The sequence below is a fragment of the Phycodurus eques genome, chromosome 5 (assembly GCF_024500275.1).
Source record: "Phycodurus eques isolate BA_2022a chromosome 5, UOR_Pequ_1.1, whole genome shotgun sequence".
NCBI lineage: Eukaryota > Metazoa > Chordata > Actinopteri > Syngnathiformes > Syngnathidae > Phycodurus > Phycodurus eques.
In genome coordinates this window covers 12,413,369-12,441,367 of record NC_084529.1, presented here as the reverse complement: position 1 = coordinate 12,441,367, position 27,999 = coordinate 12,413,369, and the positions used below count along the sequence as shown (strand labels likewise).

At 42.0% G+C, this 27,999-nt stretch overlaps 1 protein-coding gene across 2 annotated transcripts; it reads left to right on the top strand.

Annotated features, from left to right (window-relative positions):
* Positions 1-27,997, top strand: LOC133403057 (ras association domain-containing protein 8). 2 transcript variants are annotated; one of them, XM_061677550.1, is made up of 6 exons: positions 1-220; positions 7,698-7,895; positions 18,676-19,469; positions 19,616-19,813; positions 21,832-21,976; positions 26,408-27,997. In XM_061677550.1, exons 2-6 carry the CDS (start codon positions 7,793-7,795, stop codon positions 26,527-26,529), a joined length of 1,362 nt encoding a protein of 453 aa, XP_061533534.1. In that variant the 5' UTR covers positions 1-220; positions 7,698-7,792; the 3' UTR covers positions 26,530-27,997. The 2 variants fall into 2 exon arrangements, with proteins under 2 accessions (XP_061533534.1, XP_061533533.1); XM_061677549.1 differs by having other exon boundaries at positions 7,695-7,895.
* The last annotated feature ends 2 nt before the right edge of the window (positions 27,998-27,999 follow it).

Genomic DNA, 27,999 nt, shown 5'->3' with positions numbered 1-27,999 from the left:
CCTTCCACAAAACACGAGCACACTCAGAGTGGACCCACTCAAACTTTGGGACAGGGAGCTCAAACGTCCTTGTCGTTTTTTATCGTGGAAACGACCAACACCACTTTGTCGCAGGTCGTCGGGGGGGCAATGGTGAAGAAGGACATCATTTGCGCTATTCTCGCCTCTACGAATGTTCCAGCTGCAAACTTGTGAGCTGAATCTTCTTTGCGCCATGAAGGTAAGAGCAGTACATGGCGCTATATGGAATATTGTCATCTGCTGTTGTGTTGATAAAGGCTTCGTTGAGTACTTTCCTCCTCCTTTTGACCAACAGTAATGAGAGCTTGTTGAGGCTTTGAATCAACTATTACAACTTTACTTGCAGATACGTCAAGCGAATACCGTTACGTGCTATGTTAGTTGGAATATCATGAACGTGTACATTTCCAACAAACTAGTCTTTGTGTGGTGAGTGCTGTAGCTGCCATCAACATTGCTATAGTTCCATCCACGTTTACTCATGAAAGGAGAATACTTAACAAATAACCTCGCATTTTTTTAAAAAGATCAAGCAGAAGTAACCTGTGGAGTCTTTGTCTTCCTACTTTTTCCCTTTAGTCCACTGCTGTACTTACATTTACAAATACAAACAAACAATGTGTAAAGTTATAATTAAACATTTTTGATGCATTTAATGCAGTCCTCATACAATGGGAACCAGAGAACAGAGGGATACATTACAGATTGGCTGACAAAAGTGATCTTAAATTTAAACATTGTCGTAAATATTTCACAAAGTGCTGTAACATTTAAAGCCTGTCCAGAGGCCTCGCTACCCTGCTGTGTCCCTGCTGCTTCCTCAAAGCAGGCCAGCGAGGCATGCATATGGCACGGAAACAAAAGCAGCATTATTGCCTGGCCGAATGTGCCATCCAGATGTTCGAGTTGCTGCCAGCGTTGGCATCTTAAGTTGAAGAGGGCTGCTTCAGACCCTAATAGTTTGTAATACCAGCCAGCTTGAGAGGCAGGGGGACATTTAGGCTTTACCCTCAAAGACCTAAATTTCAATATTGGTACAGTACACGAAATGTAGTTTAAATCTAGTTAAAATGAATAGAGTGATCAAATTGGGCTGCAGTGACATGCCTCAGTTTTCACTCAGTGGAGACCACCGTTAGAGTCATCCATCCTTCCATAGCATCCTTCCATCCATCCGTCCTTCCAACCCTTTTCTATATCACTTATCCTGTCCCAGGAGCTGCAGCCTATCCAGCTGACTTTGGCCGAAAGGCAGACTACACCTTGGACTGGTCTGCAGTTTGGCGCGGGGCACATACACAGTCTGCCTGCAACAAAGTCCACTTTTTCACTACGCCATAAGTAACCGACAGTTATATCTAGTTGACAAATACCATGTTTTGCATTTTTCAATTGCCTCTTGTACAGACGGCAACATTGTCAAAAACTATCCCCATTGACCTGTAAACGCAAAATGTGTCCCAACCTAGTGGTTGGTGATGATACTTGAACATCAACTCCTCTTGGTTCTTATCCGGAACCATCTTCATCTGTTCAGTAACCTTTGTCTGCTTATGTATGGTTTTTCGAATTAGACGTACAGTATGTAAGTAATGCCACTGTGTTGACACTTTTGGAGTGCAGTAAATGTACACTATGCTGGAGAAGCTTGATAAGCTCAAACACTACAAGAGCTCTGTGAGGCGTCATTGTGTTTTGGTTGTGACATACTTGTGCATGCCGAAACTGAATACTTAACACACTTGGGCTTGTGATACATTTTCACAAACAATGTTTTTTAGTGTTAAGACAGAGACGTCATCTACTTTCAGACCCATTTGCAAGTGTTCGCCCTTCACCCGCTCTCATGTAAACGAACAACCAAAATGACAGAGCCTATATCTTTTACAGTCTCATGAAAGTTTTTACACATTTACAAGAGGAATGTTTAACAATATTTGTTATTCGATAGGTACTGACTGCCACATAACAATCAAGATCACAGAAAACAGTTTCCCATAGCATCCTTATCTTTTGGTCATGCGCTGTTGCATTCTCACAGGCTAGGAATGTATACCCAGGATGTTATCAGCACTGGCTCTTTAGGATCAAGGCTCGTTTTGGGCTACAGTCTTTGCCATGCGCCCCATTGTTTGCTCTTCACAGGGCATTCTAAACAGGCCGTAGTGGCACACTTGTTGATGAGAACCGTTATCTTTTTCCCCAAAGGAAGAGCCTTGCCCTTTGAGAACAGTGATTGTCATTGACAATGTTACAGAAATTCCAGTCAATGTTGGTTCCAATTGAATCGATACATTGCTGTAACATAATAGAGATTACGAAAAGTGTTGAAACAAAATCATGAAGCAGAACGATAAATACTATTTTTATGTAACAAAATGAATTAACTGCAATCTACTAATGAATTCACAGTGAGAAATATGGACATTTTGTACAGGTGATGCATGAATGCAGCCAAGTGGCTAACCAGCGGGTGACAACAACCACTCTGAAGGTAGTGAAGTTCCTGGTATGCAGACATACTGTAATGGCTCCACCAGACTGGGGAACCACACTCCTTCAAGTTTCCACTAATCTGTGTCGTAGGTTAAAAAAAAACTGTCTTTGTTCATAAGCGTTTCTCTCGAAGATTTACTTTTTTCTGGCAGCCTGTTTGGGCAGTGAAAGGATAATCATCCGTTAGTTGCTTCCAATTACTCAGAATCCAATCTACTTCTATCTCTTTAGTATTAGTGACTGCAAAGCAAAACCATCCACATGACCCTGTCAGTTCCTTGTGCAGATTCCTCTCGGTTACAGCTTTTGTTGACAGTGTGGACATTTAATTATATTTTTCTTTTTTTTCTGCTCACCGTTTTACAAAGGATCTGATTCTCATTATAAAGTGTAAACTACAATCGCACCACAGGAAGGTCAAGTGGATTGAAAGCTTTAGCATTAAAACAAGGCTACCAGCATGTAAAAAAACAGCTTATTGTTTAAAACTGTTAGCAGTCTGACGTACTGTAGTTCAGTGTGTGAGAAGTGCTCCATAAACATTCCAATAAACCACAACACCACTCTCAAAGTCAAACAAAACCAAGACTATTTAGCTTTTTTTAATGCGCTGCAGAGTGCTTTTGTGAGATCAGTACTCTATTTGGTTCAGTTGATTCCGTCCTCCCGTGTTGATCTCACTCCACATTGTGTTTTGTTTCGCTCATAATACCTCCACCATAGAGCAGCAATCTATTAAACGGTACTCTTGCCAGGTTGTTTTGTAATTGCTTCATTTTCTGTAAATCCCTGGATGAAGCAGTGCAAGTGTTAAGCTCCTGAACGAAAGTCTCCTTCAGCATTTCTCCTTGGTGTGAGTTACAGCACCATGTAAAGCCACAATGAAACACCCACAGGAGCATATGGTAGGTTGTTTACAGCAGTCGCCAGTTGAGGCCTTTTCCTGGCCAACTTGGCTTGGAGGTTAATCACGGGCACACAGACAGCACACACCTCTCTGCTCTCAGGGGAATTCATCTTGAGTCAACAACACTTTTGCTCACAAGGCGTTATGTTTGCTGCGGGTGATCATACCAAAATATTCTAGGCCATCTTCAATCTAATTAAATGCTCCTCTTGCTTAGATGAGCTAGCTGCACAAATCAGCAAGTGGGCATCTCCCCAGATTGTGGCTTTGGCGGGCCAGAGGAAGGGAGCGTGCAGAGTTTAAGATGGCTCTCTGCCCTGCAAAGCTCTGCTCCGATAGTCAGCTTTTCTGGGTTATTTTTATGAATCTAAATGCAATTTGGGCAGCACGGTGGACGACTGGTTATCACATCTGCCTTACGGTTCTGAGGACCTGGGTTCAAATCGGGCCTCGCCTGTGTGGAGCTTTCATGTTCTCCCCCTGCCTGCATGGGTTTTCTCCAGGTACTCCGGTTTCCTCCCACATCCCCAAAACATGCTTGGTCTGTTAATTGAGGACTCTAAATTGTCCGTCGTTGTGAATGTGAGTGCGAATGGTTGTTTGTTTATATGTGCCCTGCGATTGGCTGGCGACCAATTCAGGGTGTACCCCGCCTCTGTCCCAAAGATAGCTGGGATAGGCTTCAGCACGCCCACAATCCTAGTTCAGGATAATCGGTACGGAAAATGAATGAATAAATGCACAAAAACAAAATGTACAAAAGCGAGCATCTAAAGTTTATGCATCACATTGGTTGTAAATCAGCTAGTTTAATTTTTAAAGCTACAGAAATTTGATGAAAACGCTAACTGGCCTTTGCTGTGTTCCCTAAACCTCTCTTTCACCGAGTCAACACATAATATCAAAAACAATTTTTGTTTATTTCTGGGTTTTTTTCCCATCTTTTCTTCTGTGTGTCTTACTCCTAATCCTTAAAGGCTGCTTTGCAGAAAGGCCTTAATGGGAAAGAGGTTCATAAAGTAGTTATTGTACTTCGGGTGCCTGCAGGGAAAATATTGCAATGTGACCTTTTTTTCCTGTTCCCTGCATCCCTCAGCTCTTGTATGCAATCTGAAGTCTAAATTAAGAACAAAAACTCAGAATTCAGCTCAAGTAAAATGAAAAACTCCCTACCACAGACAAAATTATCTTTCAAACACAAATACATCGTCACTATTGTTTAAGTCAGTTTCATCAAATGTTTTAATGTAACAGTTGACCAGTAAATATAAATCCAGAGACACCAATTATGTTTCCTTGATCAACAATGGGGAATGTTAACAATCAATTAATTACGGTAGTTAAAAAGAACTCCGATTTTAAGGACGTTTGGTTTCTATGATCTCTTTCGATGTAAGTAACATAACAATAAGATTCAACTTTCGAAAATCATTTCCAGGTTTATATATTTGTACGAAACATTATTTCAACATTGGTTGCCATTGCTGATTGCGTCGCTGAGTAGTGACGTCAAAAGCGGATATGCCCAGTTTCGCCGGGGTTTTTAGCATTAGCTGCAGTAACAGCCGTGGCAGCGATGAACGCTGCTCCCACTAAAATCCCACTAAAAAAGGATAGGATGTTGGAAATAGAAGCAAGGTATTTTTTTCTTTTCTCGGGAATCCTTCTGCTACAGGCTGAAAGGTTATTGGCGAAGGGTAGGTGAACAAAAGGGCCTTATGACGCACTGGTATAGCTTTATGGAGCGGTGCCATTCTTTCTCTCGTAGTACAACGTCCTTGAAAGGGAGTCCCTCTCGCTCGATGAGTGTTTAGTACATTAGGTTGGAAACTGACTTTCATGTAACAAAGCACATGCTTTATTGTTGTCTGTCTTTGTGTACAAATCTCTGAAAGGTTAGTTATAGTGAGAGGTGGGTAATGTAGCCGAAAATCGTACTCAAGTGAGAATACTTGCTCACTAAAACACTAGAATGGAATGACTCAATCAATAGTAAAACTACTCCAAATAATTAAATCTTATATAAATACATTAAATATATAAATATTCAGTGAAAAAACTACTCAAGTACTCAGTAACTGGTGAGTAACTTCATCCATCCATTTTCCCTACCGCTTATCCTCACTAGGATTGCGAGCGTGCTGGAGCCTATCCCAGTTGACTCTGGGCGAAAGGCCCTGAACTGGTCGCCAGTCCATTCCCGGGCACACATAAACAACCATTTGCACTCACATTCATACCTGCAGGCAATTTAGTTATCTATTAACCTACTTCAGATTTTTCTTTTTTTTTTTTTTTTTTTATAAGAACATTGTCAAATAGGAATATGCAAATTTACAGTGCCGTGAAAAGTATTGGCCCCCTTCTCTCTGATATTGTTGTATTGTTTCCCTTTCATAAAACAAATGTAAATATCAGACAAATATAACTCAAGTAACCTTAAAATGCTGTTTTTAAATGTTGATTTCATTTATTATGGAAAAAAACTATTCAAGGTTAGTCACTGATCAGACCCATGCCTGATTATCTCCAGACCTGTTCCATCCAGAAATCACTTAAACAGAATCTGTCCTGACAATATTAAGTCGGTCAAAAGATCTAAAAAAGCTGGAACAAAATGGCACGATCCAAAGAAGTCCTATAACAGTCGAGAAATAATGTAACTGACATCTATCTGTCTGGAAAGGGTTACAAAAGCCATTTCTAAAGCGTTAGGGTTCCAGCAAACCGTAGGGAGAGCCATTATCCTCACATGGAGAAAACATGTAACAGTGGTGAACCTTCCCAGGAGTGTCCGACCTACAAAGATTACCCCAAGTGAACAGCAAAGATATATCCAGGAGGCCAAAAAGGAACTCAGGACAAATTTACAGAACTGCAGGCCTCCCTGTCCTCAGTTAAGGTCAGTGTTCATGACACAACAATAAGGAAGAGACTGGGCAAAAAATGGCATCCATGGCAGAGTTCCAAGGCGAAAATCAATGCTGACGAGATGAAAGTTGAGCTATTTGGAGGGTGTGTGTCTTGTTCCATCTATCATAAATGTAGCACATCATTTCAGAAAAAGAACATCGGACCAACAGTCAAACATTGTAGTGGTAGTGTGATGGGCTTGGGCTGCTTTTTTTCTCCTTCAGGACCTGTACAACTTGCTGTGATTGATGGAACCATTAATTCTGCTCTTCAACAGAAAATCCTGAAGGAGACTGTTTTTCAGAATGTTGCTGAATTCAACCAATTTTGCAACGAAGAGTTGGCCAAAATATCTCCACAGAGATGTGAAGGACTCATTGCCAGTTATAGAAAACGATGATTTCAGTTGTTTCTGCTGAAGATGGCTTATTAGGTTTAGGGGGCCATTATGTTTTCACACAAGGGCCAGGTCACTTAAGTTTTTTTTTTTTTTCCCTTAATAAATGAAATCACCATTTTAAAAACAGCATTTTAAGTTCACTGTGGTTATATTTGTCTGATGTATAGATTAGTCTGATGATCTTAAACATTAAAGTGGGGAAACTATGCAAAAATATAAGAATTTGAGAATGCGACCAATACTTTTTCATGGCACTATAGATACAAATAAAAGTAACAAGCTAAATGTAGCTCAATGTAACAAAGTAAAAGTAGTATTTCTTCTTAATAAAAATATGCAAAAATAAAAACGGTTGTATTAAAACTACTCCCAATTGTGCAATTCATCCCAAAAAATAACTTAAATGTAACAGAGTAAATGTAGTGAGTCACTACCATCCTTTGGTTATAGTATACCTGCACCATCAGTGTGTGATCCAATGAGCAGAAGGGATTAATTAGTGTAGCTCAAAGAACAAACACAAACGCATTTGTCACTTCCTTGTATTGTGATCCCCTCTGGCTCTACCTTCCTGTTTTGCAACAAAACATTTTCATGTTGCCTCACTCTCTGTTATTTCACACATGCAATTTTCCTCCACTGTCCTCACGGCTTCCTAGTTCTGCTTACAAAAGCAGGAACTGGGCCTGGGAATGTCTACTGGCACTATTTTCCTGCTTCTCAGTAGACAGAATGTACCTATTTAGCACCAAAAAAAAATAGCTACAGCCAGATGGTCTTGGCATGACTGATGAAAAAGATGACTGGACTCAATATTTTCACAATGAGCAACTGTTTGTAGCCTGATGATTAATTGCACCAAATAATAACAGTTTGCGTTACATAAACTTTAAGGTAACCTATCCCTGAGCACATCCTCAATGTCTCTTTCCTGTTTCCTTTGTGTTTTCCCCCCAGAAGTAGCCAGAAGGGCTTCAGCTGCCCTTGCACATCTGATGTCTTCAAGAATGTTGGGGCCAACACATCACAGTAACCCCTGTCACTTTTGACCCAGAATGGAGCTCAAGGTCTGGGTGGATGGAGTTCAAAGGGTCGTGTGTGGGGTTACTGAGGTGACCACCTGCCAGGATGTGGTGATTGCGCTGGCTCAGGCTATAGGTAAGACAAGCTGTGCAAGAAATCTATATCTTGCATGTTCTCCTCTTGCTTGTTTGTTTGTTTTCTTTGGGGGGGGGGGGGGGGGTGTAACCTTACCTTCATCATATGGTTAATTGAAGACCAAACTGTATATTGCCCATAGATGTGAATATGAGTGTGTGTTTGCTTGTATGTATGTGATGGACTAGCCAGCGTGTATCCAGCCTCTCCCCTAAAATCTGTTGGAATAGGTTCCAGCTCACGCACTGTAATGAGGACAAGTGGTCTCAAGAAATGGATGAATGGGTAATTACTACTATGAGAAGTGTACTGTAAGACACAAATGTAGTCTTTGATATGGCTGAACCACCACATGCCCCCTCCAGCTCGCAGTGTTTGTGCCTCGAATTCATATATCCTCAATATTAGGCTTAACACGATCAGAATTTTTGGGGCCAATCACCGATCAGCCAGTTTAAAAAACCGATCACTGATCCGATCACAAGATGGAGGAATGTGTCTATTTAAATGACCTGTTCATTTACTGAATATACTTATACTACACTATACTTATACTATTATACTAATATACTTAATTGCTCAAAAAATTATATTCACAATAAATAATGTATCTTTGTTCCCCTATTTATGCCAGTGAGGCATAGTGACAGACAGAACAAATGAATGGTCTTCTAATAGATGGCAGGAAGTAAATACAGTAATTAATGTATCCACTTTTTGTGACATTTTTGTTTGTTTGTGTGCCGTTAGATTTTTCAATTGTAAAATATGTTCCTTGGCTGCATAAAGGTTGGAAATCACTACTCTAGTCAGATCGTGTATTTTAATCAGTCAGGTCAAACCAGGAATGCCCAAAGTCCGGCACGCGGGCCAAATCCGGCCCGTGTCCATATTTCTTCCGGCCCGAAGCATCGTCATAAAATCAATAATATGTGGCCCGCCAGCATGGTTTACCACAGTAAACAATACACACATACAAAAAAAAAGCCATTTTATATTTCACCAGAGGGCCGCAGTAGACCTGTGGCCGCACTTTCGTCGCGTGACCCCTGTGTGAACTTTTACTTTTGTGGTATGTTTTTAGCCCATTTCTGAAATGGCAACTGAAACTAAAAAGAGGAAAGTTGACAATGAGGACCGCTGTGTCCAGGACAAGTGGATTTTTTCACTGACATACGAAACAACTGTGTCTGCCTAATTTGCCAAGAGACTGTGGCTGTTTTCAAAGAATTTAATATTAAGAAGCATTACCAGACGAAACATGCTAACTACAACAAGCTAACGGCGAACAAACGCGCCGAAAAACTGGAAGCTGTTTTGATAGCACAGCAGCGCTTTTTCACAAGAGCTCGTGACTAAAATGAAAATTCGACAAAGGTGAGCTAGAAGTCTCAGTGAATTGATTTTTTTTTTGTGATGATCAAAAAAGAATAGTATAGTCACTATACTATTCTTTGTCAAAATGCACTGAGATGTGATTTGTTAAAACAAAATCAATAAATACATGTTTGTAAAAAAATTCAGTCAACTTTCATAAAATAGTTCATTTGTATTCAATGTATTATTATTTTAACCTTTAACTATCCTGGTAATGCAATTGAAAACAGATTCTCATTTGCAATATCGACCTAGCTGCAGACAGCAAAGTGATATAGTTACATATTTACATACATTTTCATCTGGCCCTCTTTGCAAAAAGTTTGGACACCCCTGGGTCAAACCAACATTACATGACATAAATAATGGGGGCTAACTTACTGTAATTAAATTACTTTATTTTTAATTAAATGACTTCAACCACACCAAAACTTTAGAGCATGATTCGACAGAACGGCGGCATGTTTATGTCCAACCGTCAGTGCTAGCAGTAGCTTGCTAGGCTACATAACGCTTTGTTGCCTGCTTGCGAGCCGTACTTAGCCGTAAGTACGGGAACATACCTCAAGCAAGCCTTAAACGAACGTCCTCTCCTGTCCTGAGCACCGGCGACCACCAACACACGTTTTTCCCCATTTTGTCCTCATAATATAGACGGCACGATCCACTCTTGTTGTTGTCGCCATGGTACCGTGTGTATCTGGTCGCATTTGAGTTGACAAGATAAAGCCCAATGATCGTAAAAAGCGGAATGCGGTGGTATCGGAATACAAGATTTTATTGCAGTAGTCTGACAATGTGCAATCTTGAAAGAGGAAATTTGTCTTGTAGTCTGATCCGGGCATTACGTGTTGTCTCAATGTTTTTTTTTTTTTTTTTTTAAAAATAACTTTATTGGCTGTCAGATATTTACAGGACTACGGCAAAAGGCACGCGACAAGGCTAAAAAGAAACTAGCTTTTGGATTAAAATATACTGTGCACGATGGCGACGCGGAGTAGATGTCTTGCAGAGCCGAGCAATGACGTCATTGAGCGGATCGGCGAATTAAGACATTAAAGCCGATCAGCATAAAATGCTAATTATCAGCCAGATACCGATAAGGCCGATAAAATCGGTGTAAAGTCTACTTAATATAAAATATTGTATACTGTATCTATTTTATTCAGATTTAGAGTGCTATTTAGAGCACCTCATTGTCAGCTGTGACTCCACCCATGTCAGTCGGAATAGCGAGGAGAGAAGGGAAAAAAAAGTCTGACTGGCTTTAAGCGCCTTATTTTCAACTACCTTTTCCAGTGACTGTAATCTGGACAAAGTGAGCAAAACTGTTAATACAGATAATGCTAGTTCTGTTCAAATATGCGAAGCAGACTGGAGGAGAGGAAGAATGAAAAATAATTGTAATAATTTCATTTAGGTCTTCACATCAGTATATTAGCATTATATGGCTACATGGTTGAGAACAGAGATGGAAATTCTATAGTAGACAAGACCCAGTATATTTGCTGTAAGTGCTTCAAAAAAAAAAAAAAAAAAAAAAAATGGTGTACAACTGGTTAGCAGATCTGCCTCACAGTTCTGAGGGTCCTGGGTTCAAATCCAACCTCCCTGTGTGGAGTTTGCATGTTCTCCCTGTGTGTTTTTTTCCAGGTACTCTGGTTTCCTCCCACATTCCAAAAACATGCATGTTAGGTTGATTGAAGACTCTAAATTGCCTATAGGTGTGCATGTGAGTGTGAATGAGTGTTTGTTTATATGTGCCCTGTGATTGGCTGGTGACCAGTTCAGGGTGTGCCCCTCCTCTCGCCCAGTCAGCTGGGATAGGCTCCAGCATGCCTGCGATGAATATTTGAAATAAATTATAAATGCACAGAATTTTCGCCAAGGCAGCACGGGCACTTAAGGGAAAGTTAACTGTCTGTTGTGTTCACTAGCCCGCCCACAAGCTAAGGAGCTAAACGGCTCACTCCACTGCGGCAAGGTCGTTTAAAACTTCACCGCCGTTCCGAGTTGTGAGTGTTAGTCCCCAATTTCCACAAACATACGGATGTTAATTGTTTGTTAAGCATAACCTCAGTGGTACTCGTTATTCAGCCAATAGTTGTCTACAGCGAACGTCAACGTATATTTGATTGACAGTTGAAGGGCTCATCTTCAGCGGACCAACCACACAGTAGTTTATATAGTTATAAATGGGGGTAAGGCTGTACGAATATGATCAAAATAATCATCACAATTATTTTGATCAATATTGTAATCACGATTATTAATCACAATTATTCCTCTTGTCAGGGTAAAATCTTTTTTTTAATTGCACTACTTTTTAAGAATCAATATTTAACTGTTTCCAGTTCAAAGTGAATCTTTAAATAATAATAATTGATAGATAATTTAAAAACTACTTTAGCAAGGGCTGACTGAATGAATATGGTATTACAAAGTACAATCCCCAATTGCATCTTAATGGGAGCAAATACAGTTAATGCATAGAAAGCAATAACATCAGGCTGCAAGCACCGCCTTTAATTTGAAAATCACCGTCGTCAATATAGTGAAATGTCAAGGACGGTAGGTTACCCTTGTTCTGCTTGACCATTGGTCAGTCGTGAACAGTCACAAACCGCAAACAATTCAGCAGTAGTGATTTCCTTCTCTAGTTACTCCCGGTGTTTTGTCCTTGCAGTCAGGCCAGCCGAAACGTTGAAGTCAAGGCACCCGCTACGATTGTTAATAGTGTCTTAGCATGACATGCTTCCTCTCTACCAATGTGCTGAGAGGCCCAACTTCAAAATAAATTTTTCATATACTACTTCATTGGACATCAGTGCCATTTGGCTTTTATGTTAAAGTTGGCACCGGAGCACACTGCTGGCGCTTAATGAAGCATTAACCATGCGTTCTCCCCTGGTGGCTGGCTGCCTCGGTTGTGGACACTGCTGTAAATGAAGCACTTTTCATATGCAGCAGTGCTCGCATTTTAAATGTAAAAAAATTACAGACGATCAAGCTCATTTAATCGTGGCAGCCAGAATTGCGATCGCGATTAAAATTTGATTAATTGTGCAGCCCTAAGGGTGGGCCTTATTTTTCATGATTTACTGAGGCATTCAAAAAAACAAGAATATTATCGTCCATCCATCCATTTTCTGAGCCGCTTCTCCTCACTAGGGTCGCGGGCGTGCTGGAGCCTATCCCAGCTATCATCGGGCAGGAGGGCGGGGTACAACCTGAACTGGTTGCCAGCCAATCGCAGGGCACATACAAACAAACAAACAAACAACCATTCGCACTCACAGTCACACCTACGGGCAAGTTAGAGTCTCCAATTAATGCATGTTTTTGGGATGTGGGAGGAAACCGGAGTGCCCAGAGAAAACACACGCAGGCACGGGGAGAACATGCAAACTCCACACAGGTGGGGCCGGGGATTGAACCCGGGTCCTCAGAACTGTGAGGCTGACGCTCTAACCAGTCGTCCACCGTGCCGCCGAATATTATCGTTTGTGAGAAAAATATATCGTCTTAATTTGTTATCGTGACAGGCCTATTTTTCGGTGACCTCAAACGGGCAACACAACAAACCTGTTAAATCATTAAAAGAAGCACCACTAATAATTATGTGGAAAGCATGAAAATGCGAGCGTAGTGTGCACAGAATACCACTGCTGCCAGCAGCGGTCGGAGAGGTCTGCACGTCTGACGACACTGCGTTTCGTTGTGTTGTAGTGCATAGAAAGGGCAGAACACAGAACTGGCTCCACAGTTAGGTTTTAGGTCTGTCGTGAGATATAGTAATAAAACAAATGGGCATCAAGTTGCGTGAGTTCACGTCACCTTCTTCTTGATCCCGCCCCAATCCCTCCCGCTTTTTATTGGTGCCTGCTGCAATGGAGAAGCAATGGAGGCCAGGCCAGGCCAAGTGAGGCCGGGGCGAAGCGGGGCCAGGCTGTGATGGAACTTGTAATGAAAAAGCGGCATACAGGATCTTTGTGAGTCCAAATTCGGTATTGCGAGATACTTTATGCGTCAGATCTACTTCAGCAACGTGAGGATACATTATGCTAGCATTAAGATAAAGCCGGCCCCACTAAAAAGTGCGGGGCATATACATGAACTGTTATAATTCCTATACTGTTTACATGATTCTGATGTAAATACCCTCAAATTAAAGCTGAGTGTCTGCACGTCAAGCACATCTTATTTGTTTCAATTCAAATTCATTATGGTGTTAAGAGCCAAAACGATGAGCAGAAACGAGCCGGATTGCAGGTAAAGCGCCGTAAGAGAGGATTCTGAATGCCGCTCCCGTCGATTCACCTCGCAAAGCGACACTCCCTACCCAACAAAATGGACGAGCTTCATCTTCTCACAAACACCAGTAAAGACTTACGACATACGTTCCGCCGCCCTGTGCTTCAAGGAGAGATGGCTTTATGAATGCATCCCCGATGGCGCTGTAATGCTTCTGGGCTTCCAACTACACCGGGTAGACTGCGTCACGGAGTTATCGGGGGAAACAAAAGGCGACAGGATATACTTCTATATCAACGAAAAATTGTATACCAACGTCACGGAGCTCAGCACACACTGCAGCCCAGACTTGGAGTCGCTGATTTTGAACTCTAAGTCATTCTACTCGCCGTGCGAGTTCGTCTCCTTCATACTCACAGGTGTCTACATTCCTTCTCAAGCTAACACGAATGCCGCACTGCTAACGCTCTCTGAACAAGTAAACGAACTTAGGGGAAAAAAGCACCCAGATTCACCCCTCATTATTCTTGGGGTCTTTAACAAAACTAAACTCAACTAAACCGTCTTTAACAAAGCGAAACGCAACCATACTAAATACAAGCAGCACATTGACTGTCTGACCAGGGAAAACAACATTCTAGACCACTGCTACACCACGCTAAATGACACATATCGTGCTATCCCCCGTGCAGCTCTGGGCTCGTCTGATCACTGCTTAATTCACTTCATACCAACATACAGGCAAAAACTGAAATGTGCAACGCCTGTGGTGATAACAATGAAGAAGTGGTCCTATGAAGCAAAGTTGGAACTTCAAGACTCTTTAGACTGCACAGATTGGACTCTCTTTGAAACATCAACTGGCAGCCTGGATGAATATACGATCACTGTTATATCCTATATCAGTTTCTATGAAGATGTGTGTGTACCAACAAAGACATTTCGCACGTTCAATAACAACAAGCCGTGGTTCACTGCCAAACTTAAGCAACTTCGCCAGGCTAAAGAGGACACTTATTGTAGTGGGGATAGAGCCCTGTATAATTGCACTCGAACCCAGCTGAGTAAAGAAATTAACATCACAAAGAGAAAATATGCAGAAAAGCTAGAAAAACATTTTACTGCTAACGACTAAGTCAGTCTGGCGTGGATTACAATTGCTAACCAGCTACAAGCGACCATCCCCAAGTAGAGAACACAAGAGGACTAGCTGACGACTTGAACACCTTCTATTGCAGATTTGAAAAGGACACTTTCACAACCCATACCTACCCAGCCGCACCACCGCCCACAACCACACCTCTTACTCCCCCTCCTGCATTGACCATCCACAAACAGGATGTGAGATGTATCGTCAAACAACAAAACATCAACAAAGCGGCAGGCCCAGACCTTCTGTCCCCATCCTGCCTCAAAGTCTGCGCGGACCAGCTCGCTCCAGTCTTCACACAGATCTTCAATAGTTCTCTGGACTGTGACTGTGTGAAATACCATCCTGTTTCAAACGCTCCAACATCATCCCAATCCCCAAGAAACCTGCAATCTCGGGTCTGAATAACTAAAGGCCTGTCGCCCTCACCTCTGTGGTCATGAAGTCCTTTGAACGCCTCATGCTGGACCACCTCGAGAGCGTCACGTCCCCTACTAGACGCCCTGCAGTTTGCCTACCGAGCAAACAACTCTGTGGATGACACAGTCAACATGGGACTGCACTTCATCCTAGAACACCTCGACGGCGCGGGGAACTACGCAAGGATCCTGTTCGTGGACAGTTCTACATTCAACCGCATCATCCCCGAACTCCTCTGCTCCAAGCTTCTCCAGCTCAGCGTCTTGCCTGCCATCTGCCAGTGGATTTACAGCTTCCTGATGGGCAGGACATAGCAGGTGAGGCTAGGGGACACCACCTCATCTATGCGCACCCACCAGCACTGGGGCGCCCCAGAGATGAATGACTGCACCTCAACGCACCCAGCTGTCAAACTCCTGAAGTTTGCAGACGACACCAGTCATCGGCCTCATCAAAGACTGTGACGAGTCTGCGTATCAACAGGAAGTGTAGCGGCTGGAGCTGTGGTGCGGCCGACACAACCTGGAGATGAACACGCTCAAGACTGTAGGGGTGATCGTGGACTTCAGGAAACATCCTTCACCACAGCTGCCCCTCACGCTGTCCAACTGCCCCATGTCAACGTTCAAGTTCCTGGGAATTACAGTCTCTCAGGACCTGAAGAGGGAGACCAACATCAACTCCATCCTCAAAAATGCCCAGCAGAGGATGTACTTCATGCAGCTTCTGAGGAAGCACGGCATGCCACAGGAGCTGTTGAGGCAGTTCTACACAGCAGTCATTGAATCAGTCCTGTGTTCATCCATCACAGTCTGGTTTGGTGCTGCCACAAAAAAAGGACAAACTACGACTGCAACGGACAATCAAAACCGCTGAAAAAATTGTCTGTACCCCCCTACCCAACCTTGAGGACTTGCATACTGCCAGAACTAAAACAAGAGCATATAAAATCCTCTTGGACCCTCCACATCCTGGTCAAAACCTCTTCCAGCTCCTTTTCTCAGGTAGGTGCTATCGAACAATGCAAAATAAAACGAGCAGACATCAAACAGTTTCTTCCCTCTTGCCATTAACTTCTTAAACAGTTAACTAAAATTCCATTATAACATGCTGCCAATTTTATCTTGAGGTTGTTGTCACATCTCTGTCGGCCTATTATACATTATTAGTGCACTAACTGTAGTAGTCTCACCACTCAACACTTTTGCATGTCTGTTGTTGACCAATACTGGCCACTCGAGCTTGAAGTATCTGCGCCATTTTCACAATGATCACTGGACCAGACTAATGTCTATGTGTAATTTCAAACTGATCTAAATTGCCAGAGGACACTGCATAATTTATCATTTGCAAAATTGTCAATTTTTTTTTATCTGCATTACCAGTAACCTTTCATTGCTCAGTGACTCTCCATACTTATGTTTTTATGTCTCAAAAGTATTTTCTGTCAAATGGCTGTCTGTGGGCGGCACGGTAACCGACTGGTTAGCACTTCTGCCTCACAGTTCTGAGGACCAGGGATCAATCCCCGGCCCCGCCTCTGTGGAGTTTGCATGTTCACCCCGGGCCTGCGTGGGTTTTCTCGGGGCACTCCGGTTTCCTCCCACATCCCAAAAACATGCGTGTTAGGTTACTTGCAGACTCTAAATTGCCCGTAGGTGTGGATGTGAGTGTGAATGGTTGTTTGTTTATACTTGCCCTGCGATTGGCTGGTGTTCAGGTGTACCCCGCCTCTCACCCGAAGATAGCTGGGATAGGCTCCAGCACGCCCGCGACACTAGTGAGGATAAGCGGTACAGATAATGGATGGATGGATGGATGGCTATCTGTTGTTGTACTAGAGCGGCTCCAACTACCGGAGACGAATTCCTTATGTGTTTATGATATACGTGGCAAATAAAGATGATTCTGATGGTAAACTTCCATATTGTAATTCAAAGTCTCAGCTGCTCTGTGTGCATGTGATACTATGTTGATAATCCACACGCTTATCATATACTACTCCCAGTGAAACTTGATGGGAATGTGTCTACAATGCTTTGCCTTACATTACCCTACCAGCTTCATTGTTAGTTTCTTTAGAGATATAATCTAATTTTGCTATGTACTTATTTGGAGATATCATGATCCTTTTTCATTGTAGCTGACTTCATTATCTATGTATTACTGATTTTAGGAGCAAAATCCCCCCGCCAAAGCTGACATTTAACTCTCCGTCAAAACAGAGCAAGTTTGTTTTGTCGTTACTTATATTAATATTTTAGGCATTGCAGTTAGATTATGTTGTTATACAGGGACATCTGTGTACATGAACAATAAAATTAGTGTAAAATAAAACTGAAACACAGAATGAGTAATAATTTTTATATCACAGATTTTCCGAGAACTAAAACGCTCTGCCTTGGATACATGCTTCAAAAAACGAAGACTTGTAATCATTGGTGGATGTCTCACAATGTACAGCAGCACTATCGGCTTGAAACACCAGTTGTAGTAAATAGCTTTTCGCTGAATGATGGTTAAAGGGAACATATTTCGTCAAGCCAACCTTTTCTAGTATTTGGGGTGTAATATTGTCTCTATGGTGCCTCATTAGACATGTGAAATATGAATTAAAATCATCCACGCATTCCTGAGTCCCAGACGTTTTTCTGCAGAGAAGCTTGAAATCAGGTCATTCGACTTTCTCGAGCTTATCTACGTCACTAGCGAAGCTCTCCGCCTTCCCTTTCCGCTCCCGAGCCAGTGCTGTCATCGTAACAAACACGTGTGCTCTCACAGGTAGTGAGGGTTGGGTCTTCTACTCGGAGGCAACCAATCAGAAGATTGGGGGTGGTCTTAGCAAAATAGGGACAAAGCGGATACAAAACTCTGTTGAACAGAAATAGCTGTCAGAGGGGCCTTTTCTGGACACTCGTATGACAAAAACAAGGTGTTTTTTGAACAGACAGTTCCATACTAAGTCCATGTTAGAGAGTCACTCTATTGAGGTCTGAATAGCCAAAACACAGGACCTTTAATATTGTTTTACTGCCCAACGCCAAATATGGGAAATAAACTGCTTTCCTTCAGTATGGGGGGAAAAAAAGTACATTGAAAGAACATAAACACTCATCAATCCATTTATCTGTCATTTAATTAATAAGAAAAAAACACATTAGTCTACAGTATCTGCCTCTGCATGATGTTCCTGCTGTGATTCAGTGGGTCATCATGGCTTTATTGGCAATTTCTTACAACCTTCAAGTTAGAACCCCATATGGCTCTGTGAGGAATAGAAGTGCTTGAGCAGACTGTATTGACATCACTTCCCACAAATACAGGGTTGGAGGAGGGAAAGTATGACTCATCCCTCTCTCCCCTGCCAAGCTGACAAAGCAGAGCCCCCTCCTCTGCCTTTTCCTCTTCTTTTAACACAAATGCTTTCTGACGTGGTGTTGAGCAGTGCTAATTTTCCATCCTATATTTGTTCCACGTGATAATAACCATTTGAAAGCTCATCTCCTTGAAGCTCACTTTTCTATTGTCCTTCTAGTGGATACAAATCTTTAAAGCAGCTATCTATTGTGTTGTTGACAGGTCGGACTGGAAGATACACTCTGGTAGAAAAATGGCGAGACACAGAGCGTCATCTAGCCCCTCACGAGAGCCCAGTTGCCTCTCTTAATACGTGGGGTCAATATGCAGGTGATGTACAGCTAATTTTGCTTCGCACAGGCCCTTCCCTCACTGAACGGCCCCCATCAGAAGGGCCCCCTCCGAGGGGGCCTGAACGTGGCTTTCACAGACAGAGCCTCCCCCCACTTGCAAAACTTCACCATCCCCATGATCACTCCCTCTGTCGCCGTGAACCTCGGCGCAAGTCTCTCACCTTTACAGGTGCACCCCGAGGTCTAAGGGAAATACTGAGCGGCGGGCGGACAAGTGACGCTGAAGCCAAGAGGAGACTTCATCTAGGAAACGGTGGGACTCCCCATCATGCAGGAGGAGCCACTGGGAGTGCCTCCCATGGCTTGTGGGCCTGTCGCATGGAGGACCTGGTTCGACTGGTGAGCATTCAGAGGGAAACGCTCAGTGTGCTGGAGAAGAAGCTGGCGGTTTATGAAGCTGAGCTCAAAGCCTGGGCCGAGGTGCGAGTGGGACGAGGTCCAGGTTGCAGCGGGGACTCGGTTGGGGGTCTGATAGAGGAGATTTTGAGACTGGAGAAGCATCTGAGGAAGACTGAGGTGGAGATGGAGGAAGAGGAGTTTTGGACCACTGAGTTGCAGATTGAGCTGGAGAGTGAGCGGCAGCTGGAGGAGAGGCTGGAGGAGCTGCGTGGTCGTCTGCAGGGCTGCGAAAAGGAGATTGAGGAAAAACTGGCAATGGTGCAGGTGTGTTTTGTTGTACAATGTCTAAGAAGAGGAAGTTGGGAACCCAAATAACCAAAAGAGAAAACAAAGCAACTTTTTGACTTGTCCTTATGTTTAAGTATTCTGTTCTATCCTTAAATTATATTTGTCTTGTCTTGTCCCATCAGAGCGTAGAAACTGGTCTGGAGGATATGCGGCTGCAGAGAGAGCGTCAGGAGACCGAGTGGCTCAATGAAGCGGAGGCTCGGGCTCAGGTGCTCCGGGTCAAAGCGGAGCTGAAAGCACAAGAGAGACAAGCTGTTCAAATGGAGAGCAGCTGTAGAGCTGTGGACAGGTCACTGGGACAAAGCAGCAAGAAGCTACATGTGAGACAAATACTGTATAGGCATTTCAATGTAGTATGCCTAACAAAGTCAATTATTCCTCGGTTCACGACTTTAAGGTTATAAACAGCGTACAATGAGCTAGTTTATGCAGCGACGTAAGATTACGTTGTCATGCGGCACATTCACTTACCGCCTTACTTACTGATTTTCCTTTGATTATTTATGGCAAAAAAATACTGTAATACTGTAATTAAGACTTTAATACTGCACAAATTTGTGATTTACATTGCCGGTCCGGTGTTGAATTGAAACTAAATTGAGGATGTCCAATTACTGCTCCAGGCTGAAGGACTGATAGGATGGACAAGTCTTTGGTCACCTCTTAATTAAGCCCTGTATTAAACAAACACGGTTTGGGATATACACCTTAATTATTAGTCCCCAGACTTTTAAAACAATTACACTGTATGCTTCCAAAGCTCCTCCCTCTGACCGTAAGGCTGGGCTCCAGAAGAATTAGGTGTGAAAAAATGGATAGCCATGACCTCAAAGTGACCCAACGCTGTTGTTCACTTAATGCATCAATATGAGAATGGAGAAAATTCATTGAGAAAATTACCCTAGCAGCTCCTGGGATTGTATTGTTGTTAGACTTTAGACCGATTTTATCGGGCTGATCGGTATATTTGGCATTTAATGCTGATCGGCTGATTGGCTTTGTCATAACTCGCCGATCCGATCAATGACGTCATTGATCGGCTCCGTAGAAGACATTTACTGCGCGTCGCCGCGTGTACAGTATATTTGAATCCAAAAGTAACGACAAATGTTTATTTTTAGCCTTGTCGCGTGTATTTTGTCGTAGTGTTGGAAATAGCTTACGGCCAATAAAATAAAAAATAAAACATTTTGGCGGTGTGGGACAGACAACACGCCTGAGACAGGCAACACGTAATGTCTGGATCAAACTACAAGACACATTTGGTCTTTCACGATTACACTGTCAGACTACTGCAATAAAATCTTGTATTCCAATACCACCACATCCCGTTTCTTACAATCAATGGGCTTTATCTTGTCAACTCATATGCGACCGGATACAGTCGTTACTGCGGCGACGAAGAAAAGAGTGGTGCGCGCCGACTGTATTATAAACACAAAATGGGGGGAAATGTGTGTTGGTGGGCTCAGGACAGGAGAGGACGTTCGTTTAAGGCTTGCTTGAGGTATGTTCCCGTACTTTTAGTATGATACAGCTCGCAAGCAGGCAACAAAAACGCCTAGCAAGCGAGTGGTATCACGAACGGTTGGACGTAAACATGCCGCCGTTCTGTTCAATCATGCTCTAAAGTTTCGGTGTGGGTGAAGTCATTGATTTAAATAAAGTAATTTAATTAGAGTAAGTTAGCACCCATTATTTCTGTCATGTAATGTTGGTTTGACCTGACTGATTAGAATACACGATCTGACTCGAGCAGTGATTTCCAACCTTTATGGAGCCAAGGAACATATTTTACAATTGAAAAATCTCACGGCACACCAACAAACAAAAATGTCACAAAAAGTGGATACATTCATTACTTTATTTACTTCCTGCCATCTAATAGAAGACCATTCATTTGTTCTGTCTGTCACTATGCCTCACTGGCATAGAGGAACAAAGATACATTATTTATTGTAAATAATAATTTTTGAGCAATTAACTACACAAGTGTATACAGTAAATGAACAGGTCATTTAAATAGACACATTCCTCCATCTTGTGATCGGTTATCGTTTTTTTTTAAACTTGCTGATCGGTGATTGGCCCCTAAAATCCTGATCGTGTAAAGCCTAATTGTTGTAGATGGCGGACAATTTATGTAACATATTCTATGTTGAAGGTATGGTAGAAAATAGGGATATGAATTGCTTGATGTTTTAAACAGAAACTATAAATGGACATTGCCTGTTTTAGGTTTTGTTTTTTAAGTCAGATAATCGTTTTCTTTTTTTGTTTGTTTGCTTTTTTACCTTCCTGGATCCTCATGGTATTACATGATATTCTTTCATTAAAGGACATGCAGCATGAGCTGGAACAGCTAACCAAGGAGCTCAGGCAGGTTAACTTGCAGCAGTTTATCAAGCAAACTGGCACCAAGGTCACAGTGCTGCCGGCTGAACCTGGAGAGGACGAAAGTACAAGCGGCACTCATGTTATCGGTAATGAATGCCCTTTTCTCATTAAAATTGGTAGATATATACACATCTATGCTCTGTAAAGAATTTAAAAAAAATATGAGTGCATGCATTGAATAATAAGAGCTTTCATCCATCCATTTTCTGTACCGCTTTAACCTCACTAGAGTCACGGGCGTGCTGGAGCCTATCCCAGCTATCTTCGGGCGAGAGGCGGGGTACGCCCTGAACTGGTCGCCAGCCAATCGCAGGGCACATATAAACAAACAACCATTCTCACTCACATTCACACCTACGGGCAATTTAGAGTCTTCAATCAACCTACCACGCATGTTTTTGGGATCATCTGAAGGGGTCATACCTGAGACAAGCATTATGGTGTAATCATATGTGAGAGTACAAGGTGGCTTAGTAGGCATAGTGCTCAATGAATGGTATTCAAACGGCACAAGGAGTTGGCAGTTATAGTCTCCATGCCGACAGGTGGAAGACTTCAAATCCTTCATTGACCCTCCGTTCTCCTCGTGAGCCTCCTTCACACACATCCTCTTATCACACACGCTCAGCACTTTCTGGGGAAGACTCGTCGCAACAAAGCTCTTTTATCCTTCAAAACAGCTGACAAACAGACAAAAACAACTGAATTTAGTGCTTTTGCTATGGAAAATGTTAGTATTCAAGTAGCCTACTGAAAATTCTGTTAAATAATCGAGTATTCGCTGCGATTGGCTGGCGACCAGTTCAGGGTGTAGCCCACCTCTCGCCCAAAGATAGCTGGGATAGGCTCCAGCACGCGCGCGACCCTCGTGAGGAGAAGCGGTACGGAAAATGAATGAATGGATGAATGAATGAATCGAGTATTCGGAAAAACTACATTTTCGCTTGATTAAACAGCAATGACATATACAAAAGGGAAAATAAGACATTTCACTTAATAACAAACTATCAATTGTTTTTCTTTTGTTGATTATAACAGTTTTTATTTCTTCAATTTACATTGTGCATGTCGGCAAACTATTTTCTTGTTTAGAAACATTTTCAGTTGGGCAGTTTCAAACACAAACGCACTTACGTTTCAGTTTAAACTTGGCATTTCTGCAAAGTGTCAAAAACATAAGGCATTAATTACAAAAAGGCATTAACAGCCTTTATGCAACTTCATTTCAACAGCTAGCATTTTAGCATGCGACAATACAGTAGGCTGTACGTTTATGAGCTTAGACCAGCGTAATAGGAATAAGACCAATACTCTTTATACAACGAGAGGTTTTGGAAGTATTGAAAGTAAAATGAAGACACGTCGAGAGGAATCACAAATATTTCCTATATTTGATTTCACCAAAAGCCTCCTCTGTTTGGGTATATGACCCATTTTACGCTTAAGTCCTCGCTGACCACCTTTGGCGTGTTTTTCCACTTACATGACTCACAATGTAGCCACTTCCAGATCGGATGCCATCGTAGTACACTGGCCATATGTCACACAGTGCCTACACGGAGCAAAATGTACAAGTACCCTATATGAAGTAACATTATGGTTGCATTATACTGTACTTGTGAAGTTGTCACCATTGCAATGAACAGGCCACACATTTCACAGTAGTCATAATTAACAGAGACCTATCCCTTCCGCAGGGCTAACGTTATGTTAGTAAGGTACATTAACAGCAATCCTCACTGTTTTGTTCATTTGACCTTGTCTCAGGTCCTTCAGTGCTTCATACTGGGCATCCTCGGCAGAGAGCAAAGTCCGTGTTACGACGATTCAGAATGAAATGCTCTCACACTTTTGACATTTTCTTCTGTTCGTCGTCACCATCTTCCCGCTCCGTCAACTAAATAACTCTGCTTCAAGCCTCCTACTTCCCGCACGTATGCGACGTAAGGGCATTGTGCCAGATTAATTAACGCCCGTGTGTCCCTTGAGCTTCACAATAAAATTAAACGGTTCCCAGAGGAAGAGAAAATTCCTTGAGTATTATTTTATTCGAGGTACTCCAAATACCCGAGTCCTCGTTGCAGCCCTACACAAATTACATGGATTCAAATTACTGGAGAAACAGATATATTGCATCTTCATGCAATATGGAGGCTTCAGTGAACATAACATCCATGAGGCAGACGTGTTTAACACAAGCACCGTAGTGCTGTAAGACAGACAACAAATTAATCCAAATGAATGATCAAGCTTAATACACATCCCTGCTATTTATAGAATAGAGGGAGCGAAATAGTGGGAGGCCTCCACACCATAACATCCACCTAAATGTCCATTCAAATAAAGCGGGGTACACACATATATCTATATTTACTGGCTGCTGGTCAATAGAGGGCACTAGGGAACCATCCCACCACTGCTGAGTCACCTTAAAAAGGACAAAAGTGGAAAAAATGAAAAATATCCATCCATCCATTATCCTTACCACTTATCCTCACTCGGGATCGCGGGCTGCTGGAGCCTATCCCAGCTATCTTCAGGCCAGCCAATCATAGGGCACATAGAAACAAACAACCATTCACACCTATGGGCTATTTAGAATCTTAAATCAACCTACCACGCATGTTTTGGGGATGTGGGAGGAAGCCGGAGTGCCCGAAGAAAACTCACCCAGGCACGGGGAGAACATGCAAACTCCACACAGGCGGGGCCGGGATTTGAACCCCGGTCCCCAGAACTGTGAGGCAGATGTGCTCACCAGTCGTTCACCGTGCAGAAAAATACAAAATATTACAGTAAAATTATTAAAAATGATATTTGTAGATGAGTAGGATAACTAGTATACAGTTAATGATGAGTAAAATTGATTCGTTTATCTCGGGTTGTCTCATTTTATGACACATGTTCCGGTTTAGGGCGCGTTGACATTTTCTCTAGTTCAATATGTCCTGCACAATATAAAAGATATTGCCGAGGTAGGGTGTTGAATTCCAGCGGCCGAGCCTATTAATTTAAAATGGAGTTACTGTTACTGCTATGTATGGGTTGGGTTCCCACAACCCACACATAGACCTGAGTCAGCCCACATCATTTCTGGTCCCGTTCTCAAGATCAGCCAGCACAGTTTATAAACGTGTTTTATGAAATTGTAGCCTGCGCTGTGAAAGCAGACCTCACTTTTCGGCTGGCTTACGAATTGTGTTTGGACACACGTTAACCTTCGTGACTGTATGGCCAAGTGGTAGAACCTATGGCATTAAAAACATTGCAATGCCATTCATAATTCAAATGTCATGTAATAATTTAGTTAAAACTCAACTTTATTTATGTAGCAGTTTAACAACAACCACAGCTGTAACAGAGCTGTAGATAAAACATAAGACAATCATTTAAATAATGATACAATTAGGAATAACTTAGAACAAGAGTTCCCTTGACATTGACATGTAGCATAAAGGAGGTGCAATATTTTTCTCTCTCATTTCACATTGTGCAAAAAGACTGAATAATAATAATAAAAGATAATAGATTGATGATGTTGCTTGTTAATGGTGCACATACGTGTGTGTGTGTGTAAAATATTTTTAGTAGTAGAATTGTTTGAGAAATATAGTCTTTCATTTTCTCGTCAAGGTCCCCAGAGTGAAACATACCTTGGCTAACAAAATAGAACAAAACAAAAAAGCAAGTGTAGAGCTTGGGGACAGTGGCAGTGAAATATTTCTTTGTTGAACTGGCTGGGGACAAACATGTCTTTCTTTTTTTTATTATTATTATTATTGAAAGATTCTCCGTTGTTTATAGAATCCAGGCATTTTTTACACTGATCCAGTTGGACCCGGTGCTTGCAGTTGTTGTCTTGCTGCAGTCTTGTTAAGTTAACCTCATACAAATGGTTTTAAATTATAAAATGGACCTTGCTGTACATTTCTTTTATGCCTGCATGTGTGTAAAATGTCAACAACAGATGATAAAATCCTCTTCCCACCTCAGCACTGCCCCCGAGTGGTACAATTTATTTTATTTTTTTCCCGGATGGGGCGGGGGAGGGGGCACTCTATTCACATTTTGATTTGGAATGTGGGAGTAGAGTGGAAATTGGAATACCTGTAGTACGTCCGTCTCACAGTCTGCAGGTGCTAGGTTCGTATCTCAGCTCGGGTAACCCTGCGTGGAATGTGGAGTGTGGTTCTTCCTGTGCCTGTACACTGGCTTTCTCCCACATTCCAAAAACGTGTTATGTTCTTGGAATTGTCCTTGGGTGTGAATGTGAGTTTGAATGTTGTTTGCCAATATGTGCCCTGCGTTTGGCTGGCGACCAGCACCTGGGTTTAGACCGCTCCTCAGCCAAAGTCAGCTGGGATAGGCTCCAACTCACCCGTGTCCTTAATTAGGACAAGCGCTGTGGAAAATGTGCGGATGATTTGAAATGTAGTCCGATTAAAACTAAGGAGGCTTTCTTATGTGCTAAATCATTTTCCCTATTTTGTGTGCATGTCATACGTTTCCATTTTCAGATTTGGTTCCACTAACCGGCTCCCTGAAGCGTCCCGTGTCCCTGCAGCCATTGTCCAGTCATCTGCGGGTCTTAAAAAGTCCGCTCAGCTCCGGCCTGAACCCAGAGGGTATTTATGTTTGAGGCGCCACTGCACACCTGTGCTGCCTGAGACTATAGCACAATGGCTTGTTTCTCTTCAGAGCCTTTTGAATGGGATACCTTTGTACAGGTTACCTCAATAACACAAATCATAGTCTGTTGTCTCATAAGGCTAAGGAACAATGGTGAACTTTGATGTGAAGAATTAGTTGGCACGCAAAGAAGGTCAGGTGTTAGGCATGCTTTTAGAACTATAGTCTCTAAACATGGATCAGACTGCCATGGACGCAACCATTTTAATGTCATTTTAATCAATCTGGTAGCTTCTGAATGTTTTATACTGCTTTCTCGCTGGTACTATAATTCCGAACAATGGCCTTTTTAGAATGAATGTCAATCAATGAATTCTATCCATTGAGTAGTTAGGATCAGTGAACACATTTACTCCACCTGATGCCCGAATGACTTAAATTATAACGGATATACAAAAACTATTGACTATAATTCAATTAACTGTAACTCTGACTTGTTAAAACTATGCATAAATAGGTTCATTTCTATAGATTTATGTCTTCCTTTAAAATACTTTCCTTTTTTTTTTTTTTTTTTTCTTCAGCCAGTCAAATGGTGCATTCCCTGTATCATAAATGCAGTGCCCTCATTCCTGCAGTAATACGTCCATTCAACTCTGCAACGATATCTTCTTTTTGTTTTTCATTGTTTGTTTTCCGATTCGTCGCCAAAGATGGAACAGCTCTGAGCGCATGATTGTGATGTTCTTAGCCATATATGTGCAGAGCACCAACAGTACAGTGAATCTCTTGTAGCATGCTACAGCTCTTTAATGTACAGTTTGTGTGTTAGTGTGACATTGTATCTCAGCTGCTAACCACAGCAAAGTGCCTTAATGTATTTAGTGGGCAGTGAATAAAGATGGATGTAGAAAAGATACAGTAGTGCCACACCGCTGCACTAATAGCATGGCACCTGAATAAAATTGTTCTTTGCAATAGTTTATAGGAAATGTTTAGGGATGGATGTGACAGCAAGAGTTTTTCCCCACATTGTTACTGTATTATCCTCTTATATTTATTTGCTGTAAAATATTCAGTATTATTCAAAACATTCTTTCTTCTTCATTTAGACAGGTAATTCTGTTGTTTGCAGACTTCGCATCTGTCAACTTGTACAAATCCATTGAGACATCGCAGCCAATGTATAGCTCACCTTAAAATTCAAATGACATTTTGTTTTTGTTTTTTACTTCGACTTGTTTGTTTTTATATGAAAGAATCAACTTATAAATTAGGGTGGCTTTCCACTTTACGGAACTTGTGTGCATTTTGTGTGATGATATAGCTGTGATCACTGTTTACAATGGTCTTGAGATTTGCAAGATGTCAACTGTACCTCCATTTTTGTTTTTTATTAGTCCACCTTGACAGATACAGTATATGGTTGTAACTGTTGTGTTAAGAATGGTCTGATTCAATAAAACCGTCTGACAGAAGT